Source organism: Chlorocebus sabaeus, chromosome 9, assembly GCF_047675955.1.
Source record: "Chlorocebus sabaeus isolate Y175 chromosome 9, mChlSab1.0.hap1, whole genome shotgun sequence".
Classification (NCBI taxonomy): domain Eukaryota; kingdom Metazoa; phylum Chordata; class Mammalia; order Primates; family Cercopithecidae; genus Chlorocebus; species Chlorocebus sabaeus.
The window spans coordinates 32,761,711-32,788,095 of NC_132912.1; the positions used below are offsets into that span (position 1 = coordinate 32,761,711).

Here is a 26,385-nt window from a genome sequence, read left to right on the forward strand (position 1 = left end):
AGAAGAAGGAGGAGGCGGCTGGGCATGGTGGCACATGCCTGTAATCCCAGCACTTTGGGAGGCCGAGGTGGACGGATCACTTGAGGTCAGGAGTTCAAGACCAGCCTGGCCAACATGGTGAAACCCCGTCTCTACTAAAAATATAAAAATCAGCCAGGTGTGGTGGCACATGCCTATAATCTCAGCTACTTGGGAGGCTAAGGCAGGAGAATCACTTGAACCCAGGAAGCAGAGGTTGCGGTGTGCCGAGATCGTGCCATTGCACTACAGCCTGGGTAACGGAGTGAGACTCAGTCTCAAAAAAAAAAAAAAGAAGAAGAAGAAGAAGAAGATCCTTGTAATATAAACAAGGAGGAATCTACAGAGTATTATAATTACTTTATTCATAAGTAGGGTTCTAAAGAAGCCCTGGAAACAGAAAGGAATTAAAAAGTCTTTCCTAAAAGACACACAAGGAGACAAACCAAAGTTCACTTGAACTAAAATATGCATATCACAGGCAGAAATAGAGAAATCTTTCTTATAAACATCAAAAAACACATCATATTTATGAATTAACCCTTCTATTTGCTGAATATCTATTGGGAGCTTGTCGTGGGCTATTCTAGACAGTGGGAATACAGCAGTGAATGAGAATAAGTCGCTGCTCTCCCAGATTAGAAGGCAGAAATAGATGAGGAAATAATTTGGGTGGTGCTCCATTCTTAAAAGAACAGTAAAGCAGAATAACGGATTTGAGAGTGACAAAGCAGGGGCTGGGGGTGGTGTGGGAAGAGGCTATTTGTTGTAGATAATTTCTCAGAGGCGGGAATGTTTGCACAAAAAGCCTAAATGAAGAGAAGGAAAAAGTGATACCAAGATCTATGAATAATTTATCACATTCCAATAACCAAGTAGGCAACTGCTCAAAAAACTAAAACATAAAATGGATGTTATTTTATATTTCACAATTTTTACCCCTCTTTTCATGAGGCTTTAAAACTGTGTAGAAGGTACTTATAGTAGACATCATTTACCTTTTCTTCCACATCCCTTGAAGAATAATCCTCCTCTATAGGATGCCTGAAACATAGATTATGCTGATGCCACCACATCCACCGAAAATCCCACTATAAACAGTACTTAATCTGAAGAAATAAGGTAAGATGATGCAATTGACAGCCTTACTTGGCTTTGCAATTTAAAAAAAAACCCTAATAATGACACTTATAACTGGGAAAACCTCACAGCGTTGTTTGATTAGCACCTAGTGGACTAGCTCTGACCCGTAGCTAGGTTCCCTCAAGATGGGCTTTATGATGTCATAGTATAGCTGCACACGTCACAGAGCTACTAGACCTGCATTCAAGACAATTAATAAAGGATTTTAAAATGTGAATTCACAATATAGCAGACTGCTCTATCAACTCTGCTCCTGAAAAATCAAATCTTTGTACTACCTAGTTTAAGGACTACAATAAAAATACACTAACAAGCTAAGCAAAAACTGAAAACTATCTTGATGTTTATGTATTAAGACAGGATTCTCAACAGTCTGTTCTATGAGGGAAAAAGCATTTAAAAGAATATTTCAAATGTTTTAAAGCTGAAAATTATAAGAATATTATAAATCAAATACCTGAATAAAGATGTAAAATATTCCACTTTAATTTTTTTTCTCCCCCGGAGATGGAGTCTTGCTCTGTCGCCCAGGCTGGAGTACAGTAGTGCTATCTCGGCTCACTGCAACCTCCGCCTCCTGGGTTCAAGCAATTCTCCTGCCTCAGCCACCTGAGTAGCTGGGATTACAGGCATGCGCCACCACGCCCGGCTGATTTTTGTATTTTTAGTAAAGACAGGGTTTCACCATGTTGGCCAGGCTTGTCTTGAACTCCTGACCTCAGGTGATCCGCCCACCTTGGCCTCTGAAAGTGCTGGGATTACAGGTGTGAACTACCGTGCCTGGCCTACTTTAATTTTTAAAAGTCATACTTGATTGTGCTGAGTAAGACAAACACTAAATGAAAAATGTAGTTGGTCTTCATTTTGGTTGTATTGAGTGACTTCCTTCCCATTAAAGTGTTTTTTGTTTTTGGTTTGAGACAGAGTCTAGCTGTTGCTCAGGCTGGGGTTCAGTGGCACAATCTTGGCTCACTGCAACCTCCACCTCACAGGCTCAAGCAATCCTCCTGCCTCACCCTCCCGAGTGGCTGGTGGCTGGTGGCTGAGATTACAGGTGCCCGCCACCACGCCCAGGTAATTTTTGTTGTTGTTGTTGTTGATACGGACTCCTGTTCTGTCGCCCAGGTTGGAGTGCAGTGGTGTGATCTGGGCTCACCGCAACCTCTACCTCCTGGGTTGAAGCGATCCTCTGTCTCAGCCTCCAAGTAGCTGGGATTACAGGTGTCCATCACCACACCCAGTTAATTTTTGTAATTTTAGTAGAGACGGAGTTTCACCATGTTGTTCAGGCTGGTCTCGACTGCTGGCCTCAGGTAATCTACCCGCCTTGGCCTCCCAAAGTGCTGAGATTACAGGTGTGAGTCACCACGTCTGGCCTAGGTGTTTTTGTTTTGTTTTGTTTTGAAGATAGTGTGGCTAACAAATTGCAAAATCAATGTAGTTAAATTTTACCTTAGGAATATATGTTGAAAATATTTGTTAAAAAGAGATTAGCCAAGTACGATATTATTTCTATATTTGCTATCCATTATCTTCTAAAGAGATGTTGTTGTTGCCTCCAATCCCTTTTTTATGTATAGCACATAAGCTGAAATCCATAATCTAAATTAAAAAGGGGGAAGAGGATCATTGTTTCTGATACTGTAAACGTAAATGGTCAAATTTCATGTTTCTAAAAAATTCACTTCTTGAAAGCAAAGTAAGTATTAGAATTTGGTCATTCTTAATTATCCAGAAGAGTTTAAATAATCTATTTTGATAATACTTCCAGTAACCACTTAAATTAAAATTAGGGTTCTTTATCCTTTGAAAACAGTGCTCTAGCTAATCTTTTTTTTCTTCCGAGTTAATCCTCATGGTATCTTGGATTTCCTATTTATAGTATTTGGGGCATCATTTTATATTCTAACCAATATGAGACATGTTTCACTTATTATAATATATATATTAAAGTACTATAGAAATGAACATGATCTTTATAGAAGTCAAACTCTTTTAGCTCTGGAAGGAACTTCTGGAAGTCAATCTCATATTTGGTTTCAGTAACAAGGAAACTGATCATAATTTGCTAGCCAAATGTATTTCAAAATAATAAATACACATAAAGAATTTGCAATTAAGATCCTAAGCCAAAAAAAGACTTTTTATGCAACAGACTTCATATAAGGGCAAACAGTAGATATTAAAATTGCTCTTAACAGTAATATGGATCACTTCTAATAATGAACAGGAAATGTTCTTGCCAAAAGCTAAAAAACAGGGAATGAATGCCTACAAACCACTTATCAAAACTCTCATGTTAATCTTTATTTCTAACCTAAACCAACTCTTTATTGTAGTATCTATGAAACAAACTGCAATTTATATGAATTATGCTGATTATCATATTCCTTCTACCAATCACTTGGTGTAAGTCTAACGAGTACTGACTTGACAAAAACCACCATAGAAAAACAGTATAGAAAAATAGTAACGATAAAATGTGGTACATACCTACAATAAAATATTATTCAGCCTAAAAAACAAAGTCCTGTCACATGCTACAAAATGTTAACGACATAATGCTAAATACGTCAGTCACAAAAAGACAAAATACTGCATGATTCCACCTATACGAGGTATCTAGTCAAATTCAGAGAAACAGAAAGTAGAATGGTGGTTACTAGTGGCTGAGGGAAAGGGTAAAAGAGGCAGTTGTTTAATGGGTGCTTAGTTCTAGATCTGCAAGATAAAAAAAGTTTTGGAGATCTGTTTCATGAAAATGTTACTTAACATCATGAACTGTGCACTTAAAAACTGTTAACATGGGCCAGGCGTGGTGGCTCATGCCTGTAATCCCTGCTCTTTGGGAGGCCAAAGCGGGTGGATCGTGAGGTCAGGAGATCAAGACCATCCTGGCTAACACGGTGAAACCCCATCTCTACTGAAAATACAAAAGATTACCTGGGAGTGGTGCCACGTGCCTGTAGTCCCAGCTACTCAGGAGGCTGAGGCAGGAGAATCGCTTGAACCCAGGAGGCGGAGCTTGCAGTGAGCCAAGATCGCGCCACTGTACTGCAGCCTAGGTGACAGAGCGAGACTCCATCTCAAAAAAAAAATTTTTTTAATGCTAACATGGTAAATTTTATGTTAGATATTTTTCCCACAATAAAAAATTTTAATAACTATAGCCCCAAATTTAATGGATATGATAATTAACTGGCTTTTCGCCAAGAAAACACTCATTAAATTGATTTTACTAAATTGCAATGAGACTGATGCTCATCATCTTAAATGATATAATTCTAAAACTCTGGACTCTCTCGTACTCCTGACCCGAGAATTATAGTGCAACAAATACAATGGCTGTTGGTGCCAGGAATTATATGGAAACAATTCCTAATGCATCGAAATGAGTAAAATTTAAATTTTCTATGACTTCACACATCCAGGGTCAGAAGCTGAACTGGGATCTAAATTGGAAACTGTCTTCTCTGCCACTGAATAATGGAGTAAGAGTAACAGTATATATGTATCCATAGTACACATAGTGCACACACACACACACACACACAAACACACACACACGGACGTATAAATTGTTATAAAGTATATATATATATATAGGGAGACAAGAGAGCATATATTCATTATCACTCTTAATGAACTATGGATTTTTCTAGGTAATGTTCTCTGAGATTGTCTGGTTAAACACTGAGTACCTATGTATTTCAGGTGATAAATGGTGGAGTGGTCAATGGACTCTAAACACAGACTGCCTGGGTTCAAATCTTGGCTCTGCCTTTCCTAGCTGTATGATCTGAAACAAGTGACTTAGACTCTCTGTGCCTTGTTTTCCTCAGGTGCAAATGGTTATGAAAACAGTACCTTTCTACAGGGTTGTGAAGATTTAGTCAATGCATGTAAGGCACTCAGAACCGTGTCTGGCGGCCTGGCCCGGTGGCTCATACCTGTAATCTCAGCACTTTGTGAGGCCAAGACAGGTGGATCACCTGAGTTCAGGAGTTTGAGACCAGCCTGGCCAACATGGTGAAACCCCGCCTCTACTAAAAATACAAAATTAGCTCGGTGTGGTGGCACATGCCTGTAATCCCAGCTACTCAGGAGGCTGAGGCAGGAGAATCACATGAACCCGGGAGGCAGAGATAGTAGTAGTGAGCCAGGATAACACCATTGCACTCCAGCCTGGTCAACAAAAGTGAAACTTCGTCTCAAAAAAAAGAAGAACAGTGCCTAGCACATACCGAATAGTCAATAAAAGTTCACTTTTGTTATTCTTATTATTGCTACATTTTACTCAAACAATTTGGTCAACAAAGTACAGCTTAGATAACATACATGTATATTAAACCCTTTGATTTTAAAGGATTAAATGTATAAAAATCATCCCCAAAATGGAGGCAAGGAAAGAAGATTTACATAAAAGATGTCAAAATCAGAATCATTTTGACAAAGCATATGATACAGTTGGATGCTTGTCCCCTCCCAATCTCATGTTGAAATATAATCCTCAATGTTGGAGGTGGAGCCTAGTCGGAGGTGTTTGGGTCATGGTGAGTTCTCGCTCTAGTAGTTCTGAGAGCTGGTTGTTGAAGAGTGTGGCACCTCCCCTCTCTCTTGCTCCCTCTCTCTCCATGTGATACCCTGGCTCCCCCTTCTCCAGCTGCCATGATTTGAAGCTTCCGGAGGTTTCCCTAGAAGCAGATACTGGTGCCATGCTTCTTGTGCAGCCTGCAAAACCATGAGCCAAAACAAACTTCTTTTCTTTATACGTTATCCAGCCTCAGGTATTTCTTTTCCTTTTATTTTATTTATTTATTTTGAGATGGAGCCGCGCTTTGTGGCCCAGGCTGGAAAACAGTGGTGCAATCTGGCTCACTGCAACTTCCGCCTTCAGGGCTCAAGTGATTCTTCTGCCTCAGCCTCTGGAGTAGCCGGGATTATAGGCACCTGCCACTACACCCAGCTAATTTTTGTATTTTTTTTGTAGAGACAGGGTTTCACCATGTTGGCCAGGCTGGTCTCGAACTCCTGAGCTCAAAAATTCCACCCAACTCAGGCTCCCAAAGTGCTGGAATTACAGGCATGGGCCACTGCCCCAGCCCGGTACTCCTTTATAGCAATGCAAAGCAGACTAATTTAACACAGCCAGGCCAAATTGCATCTTTAAGTTGTTTTCAGTTCCAGTCCAACGGTCAGAGTACATAAATAGTAAAGTCTAAGAGTTTAGCTCCTTACAAAAATTATAACGCAGTTTGGTCTTACCATGAAATCTGAAATAGTTACAAATTATATTGTAGATTTTTATGCCCAAAATGGCCTGCAATGTTCTAAAATATCTAGGAGAAATCTAAAGTACCTAAATTAAGAAGCATAAAACATAACCATTTTAAGCAAGCTCCTGACATCCCGGAACTTTACTTATAAAACAACTATAAAAAATTAGCTTTTCTCCTCTATACCCTCTGGAGGCCTACTAAGCATAGTAGATTACAATGTTACAAGAAAACATAGTTACTTACAAAGGATTCTGAATACAATATATTTTAAAACCAGCATAAGCCACTTCATCTTAAAACCTAATTACTACCATTTTAATTTTAAGATCAAGGCAAGTCACTATGAGGATAAAAGCAAGCATTTATTGCACATTGACCAGATGCCAAACTCTGCTTGTGCTTCACACAAATCATCTCATTTAATCTAGTATTTTCCATGTTTTAGGTAAAGAAAGCAAAGATCAAATGATTAGTCTTAATACTTAAAACTGCATAAAATTAGTATCAACTTTAGTATTAAAATATAGTATGAAAAATACCTTCAACACTAGTTTTAAGTAAACAAGCTAAATTTAATTCAAACCAAGTATACATGTATAAATTAGGGCTCTTTTTGTTTATTTTGTTTTGAGATAGGTTCTTGCTGTGTCATCCAGGCTAGAGTGCAGTGGCATAATTTCGGCTCATTGTAGCCTCAACTTCCCAGGCTCAAGCAATCCTCCCACCTCAGCCTCCTGAGTAATTTGAACTACAAGTACATGCCACCACACTCAACTAACTGTTGGTTTTGTTTTTGTTTTTGTTTTTTGAGACAGAGTTTCACTGTTGTCACCTAGGCTGGAGTGCAATGGTGCGATCTCAGCTCACTGCAACCTCCGCCTCCCGGGTTCAAGCGATTCTCCTGCCTCAGCCTCCCAAGTAGGTGGGATTACAGGTGCCCACCACCAAGCCTGGCTAATTTTTTGTATTTTTAGTAGAGATAGGGTTTTACCATGTTGTTGGCCAGGCTGGTCTCGAACTCCTGACCTCAGGTGATCTGCCTGCCTCAGCCTCCCAAAGTGCTGGGATTACACATATGGGCCACTGCTCCTGGCCTAAGTTTTTGATTTTTCGTAGAGACATGTTCTCCCTATGTTGTCCAGGCTGGTCTTGAACTCCTGTGCTCAAGCAATCCTCTCATCTCAGCCTCCCAAAGTGTTGGCATTACAGGCATGAGCCATCATACCTGGCCTCTTTTTATGTATGAAGCAGTAAACAAGCCCTTGGAGATGAGAAAATGAGAAAGCTCTAGGAACAAAAGACAGTGGAGACCAACTTACAAAGGCAATACCTACCATGGTATAGTACCATATCCAATAGTAAATATGCACACATTTATTATTTTTGTTCTCTGTTTTGTTTTTATTTTTGTTTTTTGTTGTTTTGAGACAGGGTCTTGCTCTGTCACCCAGGCTGGAGTGTGGTGGCATGATCATGAATCACTGCAGCTTCAATCAACCTCCAGGGCTCAAGAGATCCTTCCACCTTAGCCTCCTTAGTAGACAGTACTACAGGCAAGTGCCACCATGCCTGGCTAATTTTTTTTTTTTTTTTTTTGTAGAGATGGAGTCTTACTTTGTTGCCCAGGCTGGTCTTGAACTCCTGGGCTCAAGAAATCCTCCTGACTTGGCCTCCCAAAGTGCTGGGATTACAGGCATGAGCCACTGCTCCTCGCCCATTAATTATTATTTTGTATTTGATTTTACTTTCTGGTGGCCATGGTTTACTGTTGCCCTAAGAAAGTGTTTAATCTCACAACCGGGCAAATTGAGCTCAGGTGGTTAGAAAAACTTAAAATAATTCCTGCTTTTTCAACCAAATTTGCTACAACTGGCCTCTATTATGGCCTCTGAGAAGCCCAGGCTTCAGTACTGCCTGAAGCAGCCTGTGTATGATTTTAGATTCTGGACTCTTTCTTTGTAAAGGATGACAGCAGCTTCCTAGAGAGACTGTCTCATACTGATAGGCAGAGAGACAAACAGGAGAGAAAGACTGGGCAAGGGAAGTATGTGGAAGTTAGAGATATACCTTTCAGATGTTCTTTACATTTTGAATTGACAGAAAAAATTGCATGTATCACGTACAACATGATGTTTTGGAGTATATATAAGTTGTGGAAAAGTTAAATCTAGCTAATTAACAATAGCATTACCTCATGTAGTTGTTTTTGTGGTTAGAACATTATTAACATTCAACTACCTCTGCATTTTTCAACAATACATTGTCCTTAACTATAGTCACCATGCTGTATGATAGCTCTCTTGAACACATTCCTCCCAACTGTAATTATATACTCTTGGACCAACATTTTCCCACCCTTTCCTCTAAGCACCCCCACCTCTGCTAACCACCATTCTACTCTCTACTTCTATGAGAACGTTTTAGACTCCACACGAGTAAGATCATGCAGTATGTGTCTTTCTGGGCCTGGCTTATTCACTTAACAGAATGTCTTCCAGATGCCTCCATCTTATTGCAAATGACACAACTTTATTCTTTTTTATGGTTGGATAGTATTCCATTGTGTATACATACCATACTTTCTTTATCCACTCATCCACTGATGAGTATTGAGGCTGATTCCATATCTTGGCCATTGTGAATAGTGCTGCAATAAACACGGAAGTGCAGATATCTCTTCCACACACTGCTTTCATTTCCTTTGGATAGATACTCAGTAGTGAAATTGCTGGATCATCTGGTACTTCTATTTTTAATATCTGGAGGCACCTTCATATTGTTTTCCATAATGGCTATACTAATTTACATTCCCATCATCAGTGTATAAGTGTTTCCTTTTCTCCATATTCTTGCCAACACCTGTTATCTTTTGTCATTTTGATAATAACCAACCTAACAGGAGGAAGGTGATATCTCATTGTAGTTTTGATTTGCAATTCCCTGATGATTAATAATGTTGAGGTTTTTTTTTGTTTTTTTTTTTTTTTCGGTGAGACAGAGTCTCACTGTTGCCCAGGCTGGAGTACAGTGGTGTGATCTTGACTCACTGCAACTTCCGCCTCTGGGTTCAAGCGATTCTCCTGCCTGAGCCTCCCGAGTAGCTGGTATTACAGGCACCCACCACCACACCTGCTGATTTTTGTATTTTTGGTAGAGAAATTTTGTACTAAAAACATAAAAATTAGCCAGGCCTGGTGATGCGCGACTGTAATCCCATACTCAGGAGGCTGAGGCATGCAAATAGCTTGAACCCGGGAGGTGGAGGTTGCAGTGAGCCGAGATCCCATCACCACACACCAGCATGGGCAACAGAGCGAGACCCTGTCTCATATAAAAGCATAGCAATGCAATTATGTACAGTACATATGCTTGAATAATAAATGACTGTTACTGGTTTATGTATTTATTGTATTTTTTATTATTATTTTACTTCAAATTATTTTAAAAAGTTAACTGTAAAACAGCCTCAGGCAGGTTTCTCAGGAAGTATCCAGAAGAAGGCACTGTTATAAGAGATGACAGCTCCATGAGTGTTCTTTCCCTAAGGACCCTCCAATGGGACAGGATGTGAAGGTGGAAGACAGCAATATGGATGATCCTGACACTATACAGGCCTAGGCCAATATGTGTGTTTGTGTCTCAGTTTTTAACAAAAAAGTTTAAAAGTAAAAAATAAAAAATTTCAAACACAGAAAAGGTTTATAGAACAAGCATAAAAAATATTTTTATGCAGCTGTATGTTTGTGTTTTAAGCTAAGTGTTATTACAAAAGTCAAAAAACAAAAAATTTACAGTAAGCTACAGTTATTGAAGAAATGATGTTTTATGAATTTAGTATAACCTAAGTGTACAATGTTTATCAAGTCTACAATAGCAAAAAAATAAAGTAAGTTAGCCAGGCATGGTGGCATGTGCCTGTGGTCCCAGTTACTTGAGAGGCTAAGGCAGGAGGATCACTGGAGCCCAGGAGTTTGAGGCGGCAGTGAACTATGATTGTGCCACTGTACTCCAGCCTGGGCAAGAGTAAAACTCTATTAAAAAAAAGATAGTCTGCAGTAGTGTACAATAATGTCCGAGGCCTTCACATTCCCTCACCGCCCACTCGCTGGCACACCCAGGACAATATCCAGTCCTGCAAGCTCCACTATGGTTTTGTGCCCTATACAGATGTGCCATTTTTATCTTTGATACCGTATTTTTACTGTATCTTTCCTATGTTTAGATACACAAATACTTATTATTGTGCTCCAATTGCCTATAGTATTCAGTATAATCACATCCTGTACAGGTTTGCAGCCCAGGAATAATAGGCTGTACCATACAGCTTAGGTATGTAGTGGGCTATACTATACCACCTAGGTTTGTTTAAGTATACTCTAGATGTTTGCACAAAGATGAAATAACTATACCATTGGTTCTGTTGGATCAGAAGGGGAAAAAAAAAAGATGAAATCGCCTAACACCACATTTTTCAAAATGTATACCTGTTGTTAAGTGATGAATTACTGTACTTGGCCATTTTTATGTCTTCTTTTGAGGAAAGTCTATTCGGGTCTTTTGCAGATTTTTAGAAAGTCAGGTTGTTTTCTTACTATTGAGTTGTTTGAGTCCTTCTTGTGTTTTGGATATTAACCCCTTATCAGATGTATAGTTTACAAATATTTTCTCCCATTCTGTAGGTTCCCTCTTCACTCTGCTGAATGTTTTCTTTGCTATGGGGAAGCTTTATAGTTTGACGTAATACTGTGAGTCCATTTTTGCTTATGTTGCCTGTGCTTTTAAGGTCGTATCGAAAAACTCATTGGCCAGACTAATGTCAAGGAGTTTCCTGTTTCCTTGTAGTAGTTTCATAGTTTGGGGTCTTATATTTAATCCATTTTCAAGAGTTGATTTTTGTTTATGGTGACAGACAAAGGCCTAATTTCATTCTTTTGCATGTGAATATCTAGTTTTCCCAACATCATTTAGTAAGGAAATGGCCCTTTCCCCATTGTGTGGTCCTGCCATCTTTGTTGAATATAAATTGGCTGTAAGTAAACACATGGTTTTATTTCTGGACTTTATATTCTGTTCCATTGATCAATGTATCTGTTTTCATGCTGGTACCATGCAGTTTTAATTACTATAGCTCTATAGTATATTTTGAAGTCAGGTGGTGGTATGCCTTCAGCTTTGTTCTCTTTTTTTTTTTCCACAAGACAAAGAGTCTTGACTTTCAAATGATTATCAGTACACCAAGTAATAACGTGTAACAAGTTCTTAAGTTCTATAATCTAGTAAACATGGTTAACAGAAACTAAAAGCAGCCCAAACAATTATACCAATATTGTTTTTCTAACCATTAGCAGGAATAGATTAAGGCTGAATGTTGCTTCACACAGGTTACAAATAAGTATTTACTATTTTTTCATAGATAAAGCCCTGGCAAATTCAGTAATGCATTAGGGGGGAAAATTATTTAATCCCTTTCTTTCTTCAAAAAAATTGGTTTTGTTTAATTAGATCTAAGAAAGAAAATGTCAACACTGACATATATGTTGCTTGAACCAAAAGGTATGTGAAAATAGACAACATATACCAATTAATTTTCTAGGAAACATGAAATCTTTAGATAAGTTCTCAGTCTGGGGGGAAAAAAAACTGCATTTGTTACTCTCCAAAAAGGGGAGGGACCTATTACATAATATACAGAAATAATTTAATGCCTTTCCCTAAGAATATAACTAGAGCTATGTTGAAACTTCATATTCCATGACAGCATCTAAAATGCCAATTCATAGAGCAGGTGCTTTTTTCTTCTCCTACCCATTTACGCAGCAGTTTTCATAGGTTTCTGGCCGGATGTTGCAGACAAAGGCCAAGAGGTTGTTCAAGACTTCCTCCTTGTTCTGCCAGAGGTAGGTCTGGAGGATGATCATCTTTTCTCCTGGGCCTCCTTTTCCACTTCAGCTTCATTCGCCTTGAACTCTTTTTCCCTCTGCAGCCGGCACTGTTCAATTTCAGCCTAAGCTACTTCTTTGGCCTGCTTCAGTCCCCCGTCCATCCGCCTGTGGGCCTTGGAAACCTCAGCAGCCCGCTTCTGGGTCTGTAGCAGCTGCAGGATACCCTGCAACGGACTGGCCATGGCAGGGGTTCCAGCTTCGTTCTTTTGGTTCAAGATTGCTTTTGTTATTTGGGGTCTTTTGTGGTTCTGTATAAATTTGGGGACCGTTTTTCCCTATCTTTGTGAAGAATGTCATTGATATTTGATAGGGATTGCACTGAATCTGTAAACTGCTTTGGGTAGTGTGGACATTTTAACAATACTAATTATTCCAATCCATGAACATTTATTTGTGTCTCCTTCAATTTCTCTCATCAATGTTTTTTATAGTTTTCAATGTAGAGATATTTCACCTCCTTGCTTAAATTTATTTCTAAGTATTTTTTTCATAGCTATTGTAAATAGAGTTTTCTTGATATTTTTTTCCAGGTAGTTCACTATTAGTAGATAAAAACAATACTGATTTTTATAAGTTGATTTCATATCCTGCAACTTCAGTGAATTCATTTATTAGATCTAACAGGTTTTTCTGGTGGCATCTTTAAGGTTTTCTAATTTTCATTCCTTTTTTTTAAAGGTCGTGTCAGATGTAAGATTATGTTATTTGTGAACAGGGACAAGTTGACTTCTTCCTTTCCAATTCAGTTGCCTTTTCTTTCTTTCTTTTGTCTAATTGCTCTGGCTAGGACTTTCAGTACAACGCTGAATAGAAGTGGCAAAAATGGGCATCTGTGTCTTTTTCTTCTTTTTTTTTTCTTTTTGAGACAGAGTCTGGCTCTGCCACCCAGGCTGGAGTGTAGGGGTGTGATCTTGGTTCATTGCAACCTGTGCCTCTCAGGCTCAAGCCATCCTCCCACCTCAGCCTCCCAAGTAGCTGGGACTTACAGGTGTGTGCCACCATGACCAGCTAATATTTGTATGTTTTCTGGTAGAGACAGGGTTTCACCGTGTTGCCCAGGCTGGTCTCTTAACTCCTGGATTCCAGCGATCCACCTGCCTCAACCTCCCAAAGTGCTGGGATTATAGGTGTGAGCCACAACACCTGGCCTGGTATCCTTGTCTTATTCCAGATCTTAGAGAAAAAGCTTTCAACCTTTCTCCATTCAGCATGTTAGCTGTGGGTGTGTCATATATTGCCTTTGTTGCATTGAGGTACATCCCTTCTTTATGTAATTTGTTGAGAGTTTTTATAATGAAATATTGAATTTTTCAAACGCTTTTTATGCATATATTGCGATGATGATATGGTCTTTTTCCTTCATTCTGTTGATGTGATGTATCAGGTTTACTGATTTGCATATGTTGAACCATCCTTGCATCCCTGGGAATGAATGGTACTTGATCACTGTTAATGATCTTTTTAATATGTTGTTGAATTTGGTTTGTTAGTATTTTGTACCTATGTTCATCAGGGATACTGACTGTAGTTTTTGTTGCTGTTGTATCTTTATATGCATTGTTTTAAAGGAAAATAGTTATTATCTGCCAAAACAGAGGTCTACTTCTGAATGAAACCTGTTTAAAGACAAGTGTTTTTCCTGAACTATGTCTGTTTTCTTCATTTCATATTGTCTCTACCTAATACATTCAATACCATAACCAGGCTTTTCTCCCCTCTACCTTTTAAGAAAACCACTACAGTTTTATCTCTGATAGGACTACAAAATCCACATTTGTAAGAGTACTATGAAGATGTCGTCACAACTATTCAATGAAGCAGAAATTTCCCAAAGCCTCTGTTTTCCAAATATAATTCTTAATAGTCTGGGATTTACAAGGGTTATAAATAACAAACGATAAAATAAGGCAAAGAAAACAATCTCTGGCTACACATAGTGGCTCACGCCTGTAATGTTAACATTTTGGGAAGCTGAAGAGGGAGGATCACTTGAGGCCAGGAGTTCGAGACCAGCCTGAGCAAGACAGTGAGACCCCATCTCTACAAAAAATTTAAAAGTTAGCCAAGCGTAGTGGTATACACCTGTAGTTCTAGTTACTCCAGGAGACTGAGGCAGGAATATCACTGGAGCCCAAGAGACGGAGGCTGCAGTGAGTCACAATCATGCCACTGTGCTCCAGCCTGGGTGACAGAGTGAGATTCTGTTTCTTAAAAAAAAGAAAAGAGGTGGCCAGGCACGGTGGCTCACGCCTGTAATTCCAGCACTTTGGGAGGCTGAGGCAGGCGGATCACGAGGTCAAGAAATTGAGACCATCCTGGCTAAGACGGTGAAACGCCGTCTCTACTAAAAATACAAAAAATTAGCCAGGCGTGGTGGGAGGAGCCTGGAGTCCCAGCTACTCAGGAGGTTGAGGTAGGAGAATGGCATGAACCCGGGAGGCAGAGGTTGCAGTGAGCCGAGATCGCACCACTGCACTCCAGCCTGGGCAATAGATCAAGACTCCATCTTGAAAGAAAGAAAGGAAAGGAAAGGGAAAAGGAAAGGAGAAAGGAAAGGGGAAAGGAAAAAGGAAAAATTATCCTGGTGTGGTGGCATGCACCTGTAGTCTCAGCTCTCAGGAGCCTGAGTCAGCAAGAGAATCACTTGAACCTGGGAGGTGGAGGTTACAGTTAGCTGACGTTGCGCCACTGCACTCCAGCCTGGGTGACAGAGCGAGACTCTGTCTCAACAACAACAACAACAACAACAACAACAACAAAGAAAAGAATCCCTAAGTCTTACTCAAAAAAGAAACTATAAAATTGTTTCTTTTTCCAAATTTCAACATCTAGCCTATTTTTTTTTTGTTATTCATTGTCTTTTATTGGGGTAAAAGACACATAACATATTCACCGTTTAAGTGTCGTTTGTAGTGTTCAGTATATTCACATTATTGTTAATCAGATCTCCAGAACTTTTTCATCTTGCAAATCTGAAACTCTATACCCATTAAACAATGACTCCCCATTTTTCCATCCTCGCAGCTTACTCTTTTACTAAAGAAAATCATACAGAAAAAGGCAAAAGGAATAACTGTATTTATACTGAGTTATTTTTTCATTGCTGCTAGTGACAAACTACACATTAGTAAAATTAAGAAGGGGAACGTGAACATTTTCTATGAGTATCCAAACTTCATAGAAAATCATTACAAATTACAGAAAAATCTTTAACAGTCTCCCAAACACTAAAATAAATTTGTTTGCATTTTTATTGTAAGTATAAAACTAAACTCTTTTTCTGAAATTTGACTCTGACTGATTTATACTTCCTGAAATTACCTCTGAAACACCAAAATTTATTTAACGCAAAGTACTGTCACCTTCAATACATTGGGATGAAAACAAAAAAGCGTATTTTAAAGCCAAAAACTAACCTTTAAAGAAATATACTATTATATACAAAATTATCAAAATGTGAGCACAGATACATAACAAATTCTTGTTGAAGCTGAAAAAAGTTGGTTACTAACAGTTCACGAGTTACTTTTTATTATGGCCTCTGAACCTTGAATTACCCTCAATAATGAGTTACAGTTCAAAGTAGTGGGTTTTTCTGAACTGGTTAAGGAACATTCTATAATACAGATTTAGCATTAATTGAAAAAAATTTACTCTCTTCCTTTTTCTGCCAACCTTTGTTCATTTTTACAGATAATTCTAACAGAATACAAATGTTCTATGTAACAGATAAAATATGAACAATGAAAAACAGCCAGGGGAAAGGATACATAAAAATAAGGAGCAATAGTGAAAAAATCAACAGTAAAACAGAAATTTTTATTTCAAAATCTTTTTTTTTTTTTTTGAGACGGAGTCTTGCTCTCACCCAGGCTGGGGTGCAGTGACGCAATCTTGGCTCACTGCAAGCTCTGCCTCCTGGGTTCACACCATTCTCCTGCCTCAGCCTCCGGAGCAGCTGGGACCACAGGCGCCAGCCATCACGCCCGGCTAATTTTTTTTTTGTATTTTTAGTAGAGACGGGGTTTCACCATGTTAGCCAGGATGGTCTCTATCTCCTGACCTCGTAATCCGCCCACGTGGGCCTCCCAAAGTGCTGGGATTACAGGCGTGAGCCACCGCGCCCGGCTCTATTTCAAAATCTTAGCAGGAACACTTTTCTCCTTCAGTAAGAGTCCCTCACCTAAGAAAATTAATATACTGAAACTAAAACACAAGATTCAATAGAATACTGACCATAACTAGATCTACTTAGCTGAAATTATATGAAATCAACCTAACATAATGCAGACCATCTTTAATACACAAATATGAGGTTGCTGACCTATTAACAAGAGAAAATGTTGCTTGAGGTTTTCTATTTGTTTGCTCATTTTTTGTTTGTTTTGTGATTGCCATCTACATCCTTCCTAGGCCTATCTGGAACCACGAAGATGGATTTTTGGCATAGCTGGCCAAAACAGAGAAATGCCATTCCAATTTTCCACTAGATTAAAAAAGAAAATTTACAACTCACACACGACAACATTTCCAAGTATCCCTTGTTAAATCATTCCTACTTCAATCCCCCACGGCATGCTAGGGCTGCTTTATTCCAAGGGACTCCTTACACAGTGTGCATTTAGAATGGAAAGATAAGAAAGGATAAGATATGAAGCCATCAGAAATTCAGAAGTTAGTCACTTTCGGCAAAGATCATAGGGTTAACAGAGTTCAGCTTGATTAGGAGAGTATAATCTCTGAACAACATTCCCTAGTGGCCTTCTCTGCCTCCCTAGCGTCTCCTTGTTTCCAAAAATACAGAGGTCCTTGGAGAGGTTAAGTGTTATATGAGAACTAATTCTCTGGAGGCAGTATGCCGACCTTGACAATCTCCAGAGTTTCCTTCCCCCCCGTGACTCCTGTGATGCTGCTCCTTTCATCTTTCCCTTCTATCTTTGCTGAAACCTTGAGAAGTGGTCATTTATAAAGAAGAGTTATTTAGCTTTCAGAGTCGAGGCCTCCAGGCTTCATCAGCAGCTATGGGGAATTATACTTCAGAAAGTCACTTTTAAGGTACATCCTTCCCACTGGCTCCATCTGAATGACCTCACCCACCTAGGTCTTCATGGCAGTGTTATCAATTCCCAAGAGTCTAGGAACAAGAAAAGTTCAAGGTGTCCACTCTGCTGCCTTCAGAGTAGATCATACATTTGTGAAATGAATATGGATTGCATATTAATTATACTTAACTAGGTATAATGACATTTTGTTATATAAGAAAATGTCCATAATGTTTTAAGAGTTGTATACCCAGAAGTAGGTAGGAGTAAAATGACATGATGTCTGAGATCTGCTGAACAGCTTAAAATACTTCAGCGACAAGAAGAAAAAAAGAAGATAGATGAGGCAAGTGCTACAAAGTCTTTTTTTTTTTTTTTTTTGAGACAAGGTCTCGCTATGTTGTCAGGCTGGAGTGCAGTGGTTATTCGTAGGCATGATCACAGTGCACTACAGCCTTGAGCTCCTGGGCTCAAGCAATCCACTGGTCTCAGTCTCCCAAGTAGCTGGGACTACAAGGGCATGCCACCACACCTGGCAAAAATTTTTTTATATTAATATATTTTTTATTATAGAGACAGGATCTCAAGCTGGTCTTGAACTCCTGGGCTCAGGCAATCCTCTTGCCTCAGCCTCCCAAAGTGCTGGGATTACAGGCATGAGCCACCATGCCTGGCCCAGCAAAATCTTAACAATTACTAACTTTATATGTACGTGGAATCATTCTTCTACTCTTCTGTATGTTTGAAGTCTTTCACAACAAAAGAAGTTTTAACTTCCCATTACCCATTTAAAAACCATATTATTTCCAGAGGATGTGTCACTATTTTAAAACTACTTGTATTATACATACAATATTTTTGCTTTTTACCATTTTGATTTCTGGAAAAGATTTCCGCCTGGCCAGGTTATTTAAAATGGACTCTCCAATTTATTATCAAAGGTTTTACCAGAATCCAGTGGGTCTAGTCCTATGTATCAACACACATACTTAATAAAGACCAGCTTCCATTAAAAATAAATCAGCATAAAAATAATTTAGACAAGAAGAAAGCCAAGACAACATTTAACCTCCAGTTATCAGGATTTGTTAATGGCAACTTGTGCTTCCAACTTTTTGACATTACCACCACCGTGATTTCGTTTTCAAACAGAAGAGAAAGGCTCCATTTATTACTACAAAGTTATAAAATAGAAAAGCAAAACTCCAGTCTCCCTTGGTGTACCTGCACCTCACCTCAATCCATCAGCAGGACAGGGGCCTGACAGCCAAGACCAAGCTCAACAGTTGCTAGGTCTCTGATGATTTTCAGAGTATATTCTTGATTAGCAGAAGCTCCGGAAAGGCCAGAGCAGTCAAAACAACTAGTATCAAATGACATTAGATGCAGAGAATCAAACCCACTGAATGTTCTGCTCACACCTTTTGTTCCCACACTGTTTACTGATAATCTGATAATATAAACAAGGAAGGTGAGTGTCAGAAATTCCTCTTTATATACAACTAAATTTAAATCTAAAACATATGGAAATTTACAATCCTTAAGTTTGAAGAAAAATGAGTCAAGCAGCAAGTAAATATAAAGCCATCAGAAATTCAGAAGAGTCAGTCACTTTTGGCATACATCATAGGGTTAATAGAGTTCAGCTTGATTTCCTACTCCTTATAAGATATATGACATCGTATGATAGTAATAATACTCATAAACAAACAGCTTCTGGTGTCACAAGAACTTAAATGAGTAATTATGTTCAGAAAATTCTGACTGCTAAGAACTGTCTTCTAATTCTTCAAAAAATCAAGATCCATGCATGGTATGGAGGATAATTCTTAAATAAAATAATCCATGAGTCAGCATACAGATTACTTCTTAATCTCTTTATATTTCTAACATGTGAAAGACAAAAACCATAGTTTACTGTTGGATCAAATACTTCAAACAGGCTGGGTGCAGTGGTTCACGCCTGTAATCCCAGCACTTTAGGAGGTCAAAGCAGGTGGATCACTTGAGGTCAGGAGTTCAAAACCAGCCTGGCCAACATGGCATAACCCTGTCTCTACTAAAAACACAAAAATCAGTCAGACATGGTGGCACATGCCTGTAATTCCAGCTACTCGGGAGGCTGAGGCATAATAATCGCTGGAACCCGGGAGGTGGAGGTTGCAGTGAGCAGAGGTTACAGTAAGCTGAGACTGCACCACTGCATTCCAACCTGGGCGACAGAATGAGACTCCGTCTCAAAAACAAAACAAAACAAAAACAACAACAAAAAATACTTCTAACAACAGAAAATAGAAACAGCAAAACTCCATTAATTTACTATCCAGATTTAATAACTATCAATATTTATTAGCATACATTTGAGATTTTTAAAGAAGCATTACAAACATAAACACAGGTTTTTTCTAGTTCCTTGATTCTGCCTTCTCACAAGTTTCTATAATCTTCCATTTTATTCAAAACATTCCCAAATTTCCCACATCCCAGTTCTCACCCTTTTGTCTCACAAACCCATCTTTCTCTTACTTCAAGACAAGTTTCTTAAAAGACTCTATACTTCCAATTTCCACTTCCCCGCCTCTTATTCTCTAAGCTAGTTTCTGTCCACTGGACTCCTATTCAATTCCAAGCCCTCAGAAACCCAAGGCTACTTTTCAGACTCCACATTACTCAACCTGTTGGCAACTTTTTTTTTTTTTTTTTTTTTGAGACAGAGTCTCACTCTGTCACCCAGGCTGGAGTGGAGTGGCTCCATCTTGGCTCACTGCAACCTCGGCCTCCTGGGTTCAAGAGACTCTCGTGCCTCAGCCTCCCGAGTAGCTGGGACTACAGGCATGTGCCACCATACCCACCTAGTTTTGTATTTTTAGTAGAGACAGGGTTTCTTCATGTTGGCCAGGCTGGTCTCGGACTCCTGGCCTCAAGCGATCCACCTGCCTCGGCCTCCCAAAGTACTGGGATTACAGATACGAGCCACTGCACCCAGCCACCTGTTGGCAATTTCTGAGTGAGGCTCACAGATGTGGCTGTCACCCAGCCTGAAGGTCCTCAGAATTGCAAATTACCATATTTAGATAATGGGAATCTATTGCTGGGACTTCAGCCCCAGAATTCTGGGGTAAAAGGCATCTGTAGAACTTAGTGAGCCAGGACCCACCTAGAGGGAAGTAGAGTCAGAAGGAATAAAATGTATTTTCAGGCTGGGTACAAGAAGCTCACGCCTATAATTCCAGCACTTTGGGAAGCTGAGGTGCAAGGACAGCTTCTGCAAAGGAGTCTGAGACCAGCCTGGGCAATATAGTGAGAACTTGTCTCTACTGGGGAAAAAAAAAAAAAAAAAGTGCTTTCAACTACAACTTCAGCAAAGGGAGATTACTGACCAGAAATCATAGCTCTAAAAATTCTGGAAAATCCCAAAATCATGAAAAAAAGTATATGCTTTCTATTCAATTCACACAGACAATAAAGACTAAAGGAGCTACACCAAAATGTTAACAATGATTAAATCTCTGGATGTTAAGATTATGGATAGTTTTCATATTCTTCATTTTAGTAATATTTATTTTCTACAATGAACATGCATTTTTTTTTTTTAAACAAGGGTGGGTGCATGTGTGAGGGGGTATGTGTGTATTTGTGTGTTTAAGCAAAAGGCCTGGCCTACATGCCTGTCTTTCAGTGTAACAAAAGGTGTTGCTAGGGAGATACAGCTCTACAGAACATCGCAGAAAACCTCCAGGGAACGAGTGGGTGTTGGCAGCTTTAAAGAGGAAAGAAAAGTAGGCTGGGTGCATGGGAAAGGAGAGCTCTCACATCAGTCTGGCCTAATATAAACCAAGAAGTGCCTGGTGTTCCCCCGGCGCCTTCCAGTCAGCCACCAGGTCCTTTTTATTCTCCCTTTAACATACCACAAAGGTCTCACCACTGCTCTGTACCTCACGCTACCTTGATTCCACCAGGCATCCTGATGGTGTCTTCACTTCCGACTCACTGACTTCCAATTCCACCTCCACATGGCTACTAGTGTCTAAACTGAAAATATGGTGGGCACCTGAATATATTTCAGGACTATTTAGAGTACAGTGTACTCTAAACCCTGAAATGTATACAATCCTCTGCTTACCTTCACCAGCTGGACTGCCCAGCCCAGACACCTGGCTCCAGTTAAACTCAATACCCATAGTTCCCTGAACATCCCATGCCCTGGCTTTGTGCCTCTGTGCACATTCTTCACTCTGCCTAGAATATGCTTCCTCACCTTATCAACCTGGCAGACTCCTACTCATCCTTTGTGTCTAGCTCAAAGGAGATCTGTAAAACACTCCTAGTCAGCAGGCTGCTCCCTCTTCTGTAGGCCTTATTCATTTTCTACATAGTATTTTACAGCACTTCTTACCCTACTGGAGTTATTGCTAAAATATGTCTACCCTACCAAACCATGAGATATTTAAGGCCCGAAACTACATATCCACATGCATCTGGAATAATTAGACACAGCAGACATTCAATAAATATTTGATGAACTAACAAATGTGTTTGTTTTTGCTATATATTTTTATAGATATCTCAGAAATAAATTTTCGGATCTGGAAACAGGTACTGACTGATACTGGTGCTCTCTGAATGAAACCAATTCAAAGTTAGAGACCTAACTGAAAAGAAAGTAATGATCAAGACAAATACATACTGGGCAAATGGTAAGATTTCTGTCATCTTAACAGCTAGGGACATCAGAACTGTATCGATTTCGAATTAGCAACCCTCTCATATCATACTTTGAGGATTACATATTCCGGAAGGGTTTTTGTTTTTCTGTCCATAGTGGTAGTGGCAGTGGAGATGGGGCACTGCTGAATGTCTGTTAAAATGCAAGGCTAATCACAATATGTATCTTTTCTTCACAATCAAATCAGCAAGAATGGCTGATAACCAAGGAACATGGAAAATTTAAGATCAATGGCAAGAAAACAGAATCTGCACCTAATTCTCATTTCCATGTATTTTGACTTTCAACGGTGCCTGCCTATTGCCTACCTGAGCTAAAGCAGGGATTGAATTTTGGCCAGTCTGAGTCTGCATATGAGCAGACTTGCTCTCTGTCAAAGAAGCTGTTATACTTCCATCATGCTGGGATTCAACTGTTTCCATGGTCATTTGTCTGAAAAGACAATAAAAAGGAAGACAAATTAAGGCCCTATCTTAAGTATTTGGAAATACAGGTTGAACATCCCTCATCCAAAAATCCAAAATCTGAAACTTTCTGAGCATTTACATGCCACAAATGGAAAATTCCACATGTGACCTCATGCTATGGCTCAAAACTTTGTATCTTGTACAAAAATCATTAAAAATATTGTATAAAATTACCTTCGGACTATAAGGTGTATATGAAACATAAATGAATCTCATGTCTAGACCTGGCTCTCATCCCCAAGGTAACTCACATGTATATGCAAATATCCTAAATCCAAAAAAATCCAAATTCTGAAACAATTCTGGTCCCAAGCATTTCAGATAAGGGATACTCAACCTGTACTGTTTTTACCTAGCTTTCTAATAACCATTTCTGACATCCAATTGTACTATCGGTTTTTTGTTTTTGTTTTTTCCAAGAAACAGGTTCAATAGTAGAGTCCTAACTCTCTCAGCTTTTCTTTTCTGCTCACTGAATATGAACATTACCAAGGGAGCACTGCAAAACGTCTTGTGAGAACTACCTTATTTTAAAACTTAAAATACTTATAATAAAATCTTCCTGATCATTACTTTAACCCTGCTGTTTAGCATGAATGACTGGAAAATTATGTTTCCTATTTTACATGAAAAGTATAAATATTCTATGATTCTCAAGGCCTAATAAACCTGTTTTATATTATGAGGTAGCGTGAAGGAATTTCCCCATTGTCTAAATTAAATGTATAATAATATTAAAATGTGTCTTGCTTTGTTATCACTAAGTCATTTCTGATAAACAAACCCCAATTATTGAAAAAAGAGGACCTAATTTTTCCAGGAAAAAACTTCTGATGTGATTTGAAGTTTGTGTATGAATTCAGTTTAAGTTAATGATTTCTATATGGACTCTTTTTAGAAGGCAAACTATATTATAATAAATTTTATCCTGTTAAAGATAAAATATAAACAAAATAAAATTTAAATTTAAAAACTTACAGAAACTACTCCCTGTTGTTATACATCTTTTCAGCTGTCAATAATACAGTATGTTTTTTTCACCTTAGTATAACTATATATCCAAAAAGTATATGGTCCACTTAGATCTCTGAATTAAAATATCCAAGTTGTTTTTCCAGATTTAATTAGTTACCAGATCCTACAGATCCTTCATCTAGTGTCTTTGACTTCATACCACCTTTTGCATTCCAGTAGCCATTAGCCAAATTCAATCCTTCCATGCTCAAACCTGTCTGCTATCGTCTATATTACAGTTATTTTAACACTTACAACTGACCAGGACAATTTAGAGCAATTATACCAAAATACAAACATAGAGCCTACCATAGAAAAATGTCTTTCCCTATATATTGCCTAATCCTTTACCTCTTTTCTTAAAACTTCCCAGAGTGGCCTCTCCAATTCTAGGTAATTATAGGTCATCATCACACATAAAGGGTTAACTCCTACTGTTCTACTTTTGGTTACGCGAGCAGTTTCCAAAGAAAATACCTCAAGACATTAGTTCTGCAGGTTCTAAAAAGGCATTATCTGGGGAAAAAGGGTAGGGAAAGTGCTTTGTCAAAACGTTTTAAAGATTAAAAGGGTTTCTTTCCCACAGAACAGCTCAAAAGCTTCAATCTGCTAGTGTGTCTTGAGAAGGGTGAAAGGCACAGGTCCAACAGACACCATTTTCTAAAAGTATCTGACCACCAAACAAACCCTTTTCCCACAAAGTATGCCTTAGCAGGAGTATTTTGGAAACCACATGGGAAATGTTGTCTTGTGCTATTTTGTATACCTTTGAAAGATAAAACCTTTCTTAAGGTTCTGCAACAACTTGGGTCTCAACTCAAAAATTACATGCCGAAAGGCCTTCCCCAGTAAACTCTATTTCATTCTAGAAACATTCATTTAGCATCATCTACATGGCAGGCTCTGAAAATACAAAAGCAGGTAAGTCATGGCCCTTGCCCTGGCGGAATCTATTAACTATGTTGTTGGTTTCTCAAATTATGGTCCTTGGACAACTCGCATCAGAATTAACGAAAAGTATTTGCCCTAAAAAATGCAGAAGCTTAGGCTCAACCCCAAACCTAGTTAATCAAACTTTCTTGAGAATTTAACTTCTTATATTCAAACAATTCCAATATGTACTAAAATTTGAGAAACACAGCTTATTGGCAGGTCAGTAATTAAAGTAAATCACAAGTAAAGTAATTTCTTTCTTTCTTTCTTTTTTTTTTTTGAGGCAGAGTTTCGCTCTGTTAACCCAGGCTGGAGTGCAGAGGCATGATCTCAGCTCACTGCAACCTCTGCCTCCAAGGTGCCAGCAGTTCTCTGGCCTCAGCTTCCCAAGTAACTGGAATTACTGGCGTGCACCCCCGTGCCCAGCTAATTTTTGTATTTTTAGAAGAAACGGGGCTTCGCCATGTCGGCCATGGTCTCCAACTGGTCTCCAACTCCTGGCCTCAAGTGATCAGCCCGCTTCAGCCTCCCAAAGTGCTAGGATTACAGGCGTGAGCCATCATGCCCAGCCTGAGTTACAACTCAATAACTGATATTTATAATAACTATCCTAAGTCATCAAAAAAAGGCTAATTATGTTCAGTATATTTTAAGGACAGAGGGGTACACACTGTGGAATCCAAGAAGTCTCCCATTTAAAAACAAAAAAAGTTTTAATGATTAAGAAAATAAACTATTTGGGACTCAATTTTTGAGATATGATAAAAGACTATAAGCTATCAAACAGATTTCAAAATGTTTTATACATGAAAATGTCTTGATACGTATCATCTTAAGAAATCATTTTAATTGGTCCATTTTTCTCTGGGGGCATTTCCCAGAGAGTTCAGTCCTTTGCCCTTTTCCTTTTGTCAGTATTACAGAACTTTCCAATATGAATACTATGGCTTCTTCAATCCTATATGCAGATGGCTCCCAAATCTGTATTTACACCCACTTCCCTCCTACTGAGCATCTCAACCTGGGGTTTTCATGGACATTTGTCCCTTCTCTTTTATCTCTTCTTTTAGTCAAGAGTATCATCGTCCATTCAGACTCCAAAGCTAGAATCGTGTATCTATATTATCAGTCAGAACCAGATCAACCACAAAAAGCAACCCCACAAAGTTAAACAGCAGTCAGAATGCCATGAGGCCTTGAGCCTTAGGGAGAAAGGCAGAGATGGAAGGTCAGCAGCCACCCCAACTCCTCCTCCTTACCAGAATTTAGCACTGGGCACTGTCCGCTGTAACCTCCCATCGCCTCACTGGACAAAGTAATTGAGCTGCTGTTCCACACAGTTGCTGCCACCCACTCTGAAGACAAAAATCACAGACAATGGGCCTCTTCCTAAGCCACAACTAAACTGCAATGCCCCTGTACCCATGCCAGAATCATACTCAAATCACTGTCCAAGATATAAACTCCTTCCATATTTCATCTTCACTCTCATAACCAGTGCTTCCTTTCCCTCCATAATACAACCCCTCACTCCTGTTCTCCTTCCAAACCCCAGCAATGTGCTATCTGGAACTCCCAAAGCCTCGCAGCTGTCCTCTCAAGAAGGTACTGCTCATCTTCCCACACCCAATCAAGGTCATCATGTCGACTGGCCATCTGCTTTGTTCTCCACTGTTGCTTCCCACCTGCACCTCCTTTACTCCCTTGTAAAAACCCTTGTTCAACTGAGGCTCAAGGTCATCAGGATCCATAAGATAACCAGTATCTACTGACCTCCAGGATGTAAACTGAAGACTCTGGCTCCTGACGTAAAAGTCTTCC

The 26,385-nt window shown here is 39.1% G+C and overlaps 1 protein-coding gene and 1 pseudogene across 25 annotated transcripts in view; both read right to left on the reverse strand.

The window, feature by feature from the left end:
- Window positions 1-26,385, reverse strand: part of CREM (cAMP responsive element modulator) — an 85,663-nt gene that overhangs the window by 42,204 nt on the left and 17,074 nt on the right. For 18 of the 25 annotated variants that reach the window (XM_073018851.1, XM_073018850.1, XM_073018848.1 and 15 more), the window contains one exon: window positions 22,459-22,582. The exons of 6 other annotated variants lie outside the window; for them this stretch is intronic. Coding sequence is in view for 14 of the 19 variants with exons in the window: in XM_008002805.3 (XP_008000996.1) it covers window positions 22,459-22,582 (124 nt within the window). In the remaining 5 variants the exon portion in view is untranslated. Of the gene's footprint in view, window positions 1-22,458; window positions 22,583-26,385 lie in introns of those variants that run through there. One more of the 25 variants, XM_073018853.1, reaches the window with a different exon arrangement.
- LOC140712370 (V-type proton ATPase subunit G 1 pseudogene) lies at window positions 11,524-21,975 on the reverse strand (annotated as a pseudogene).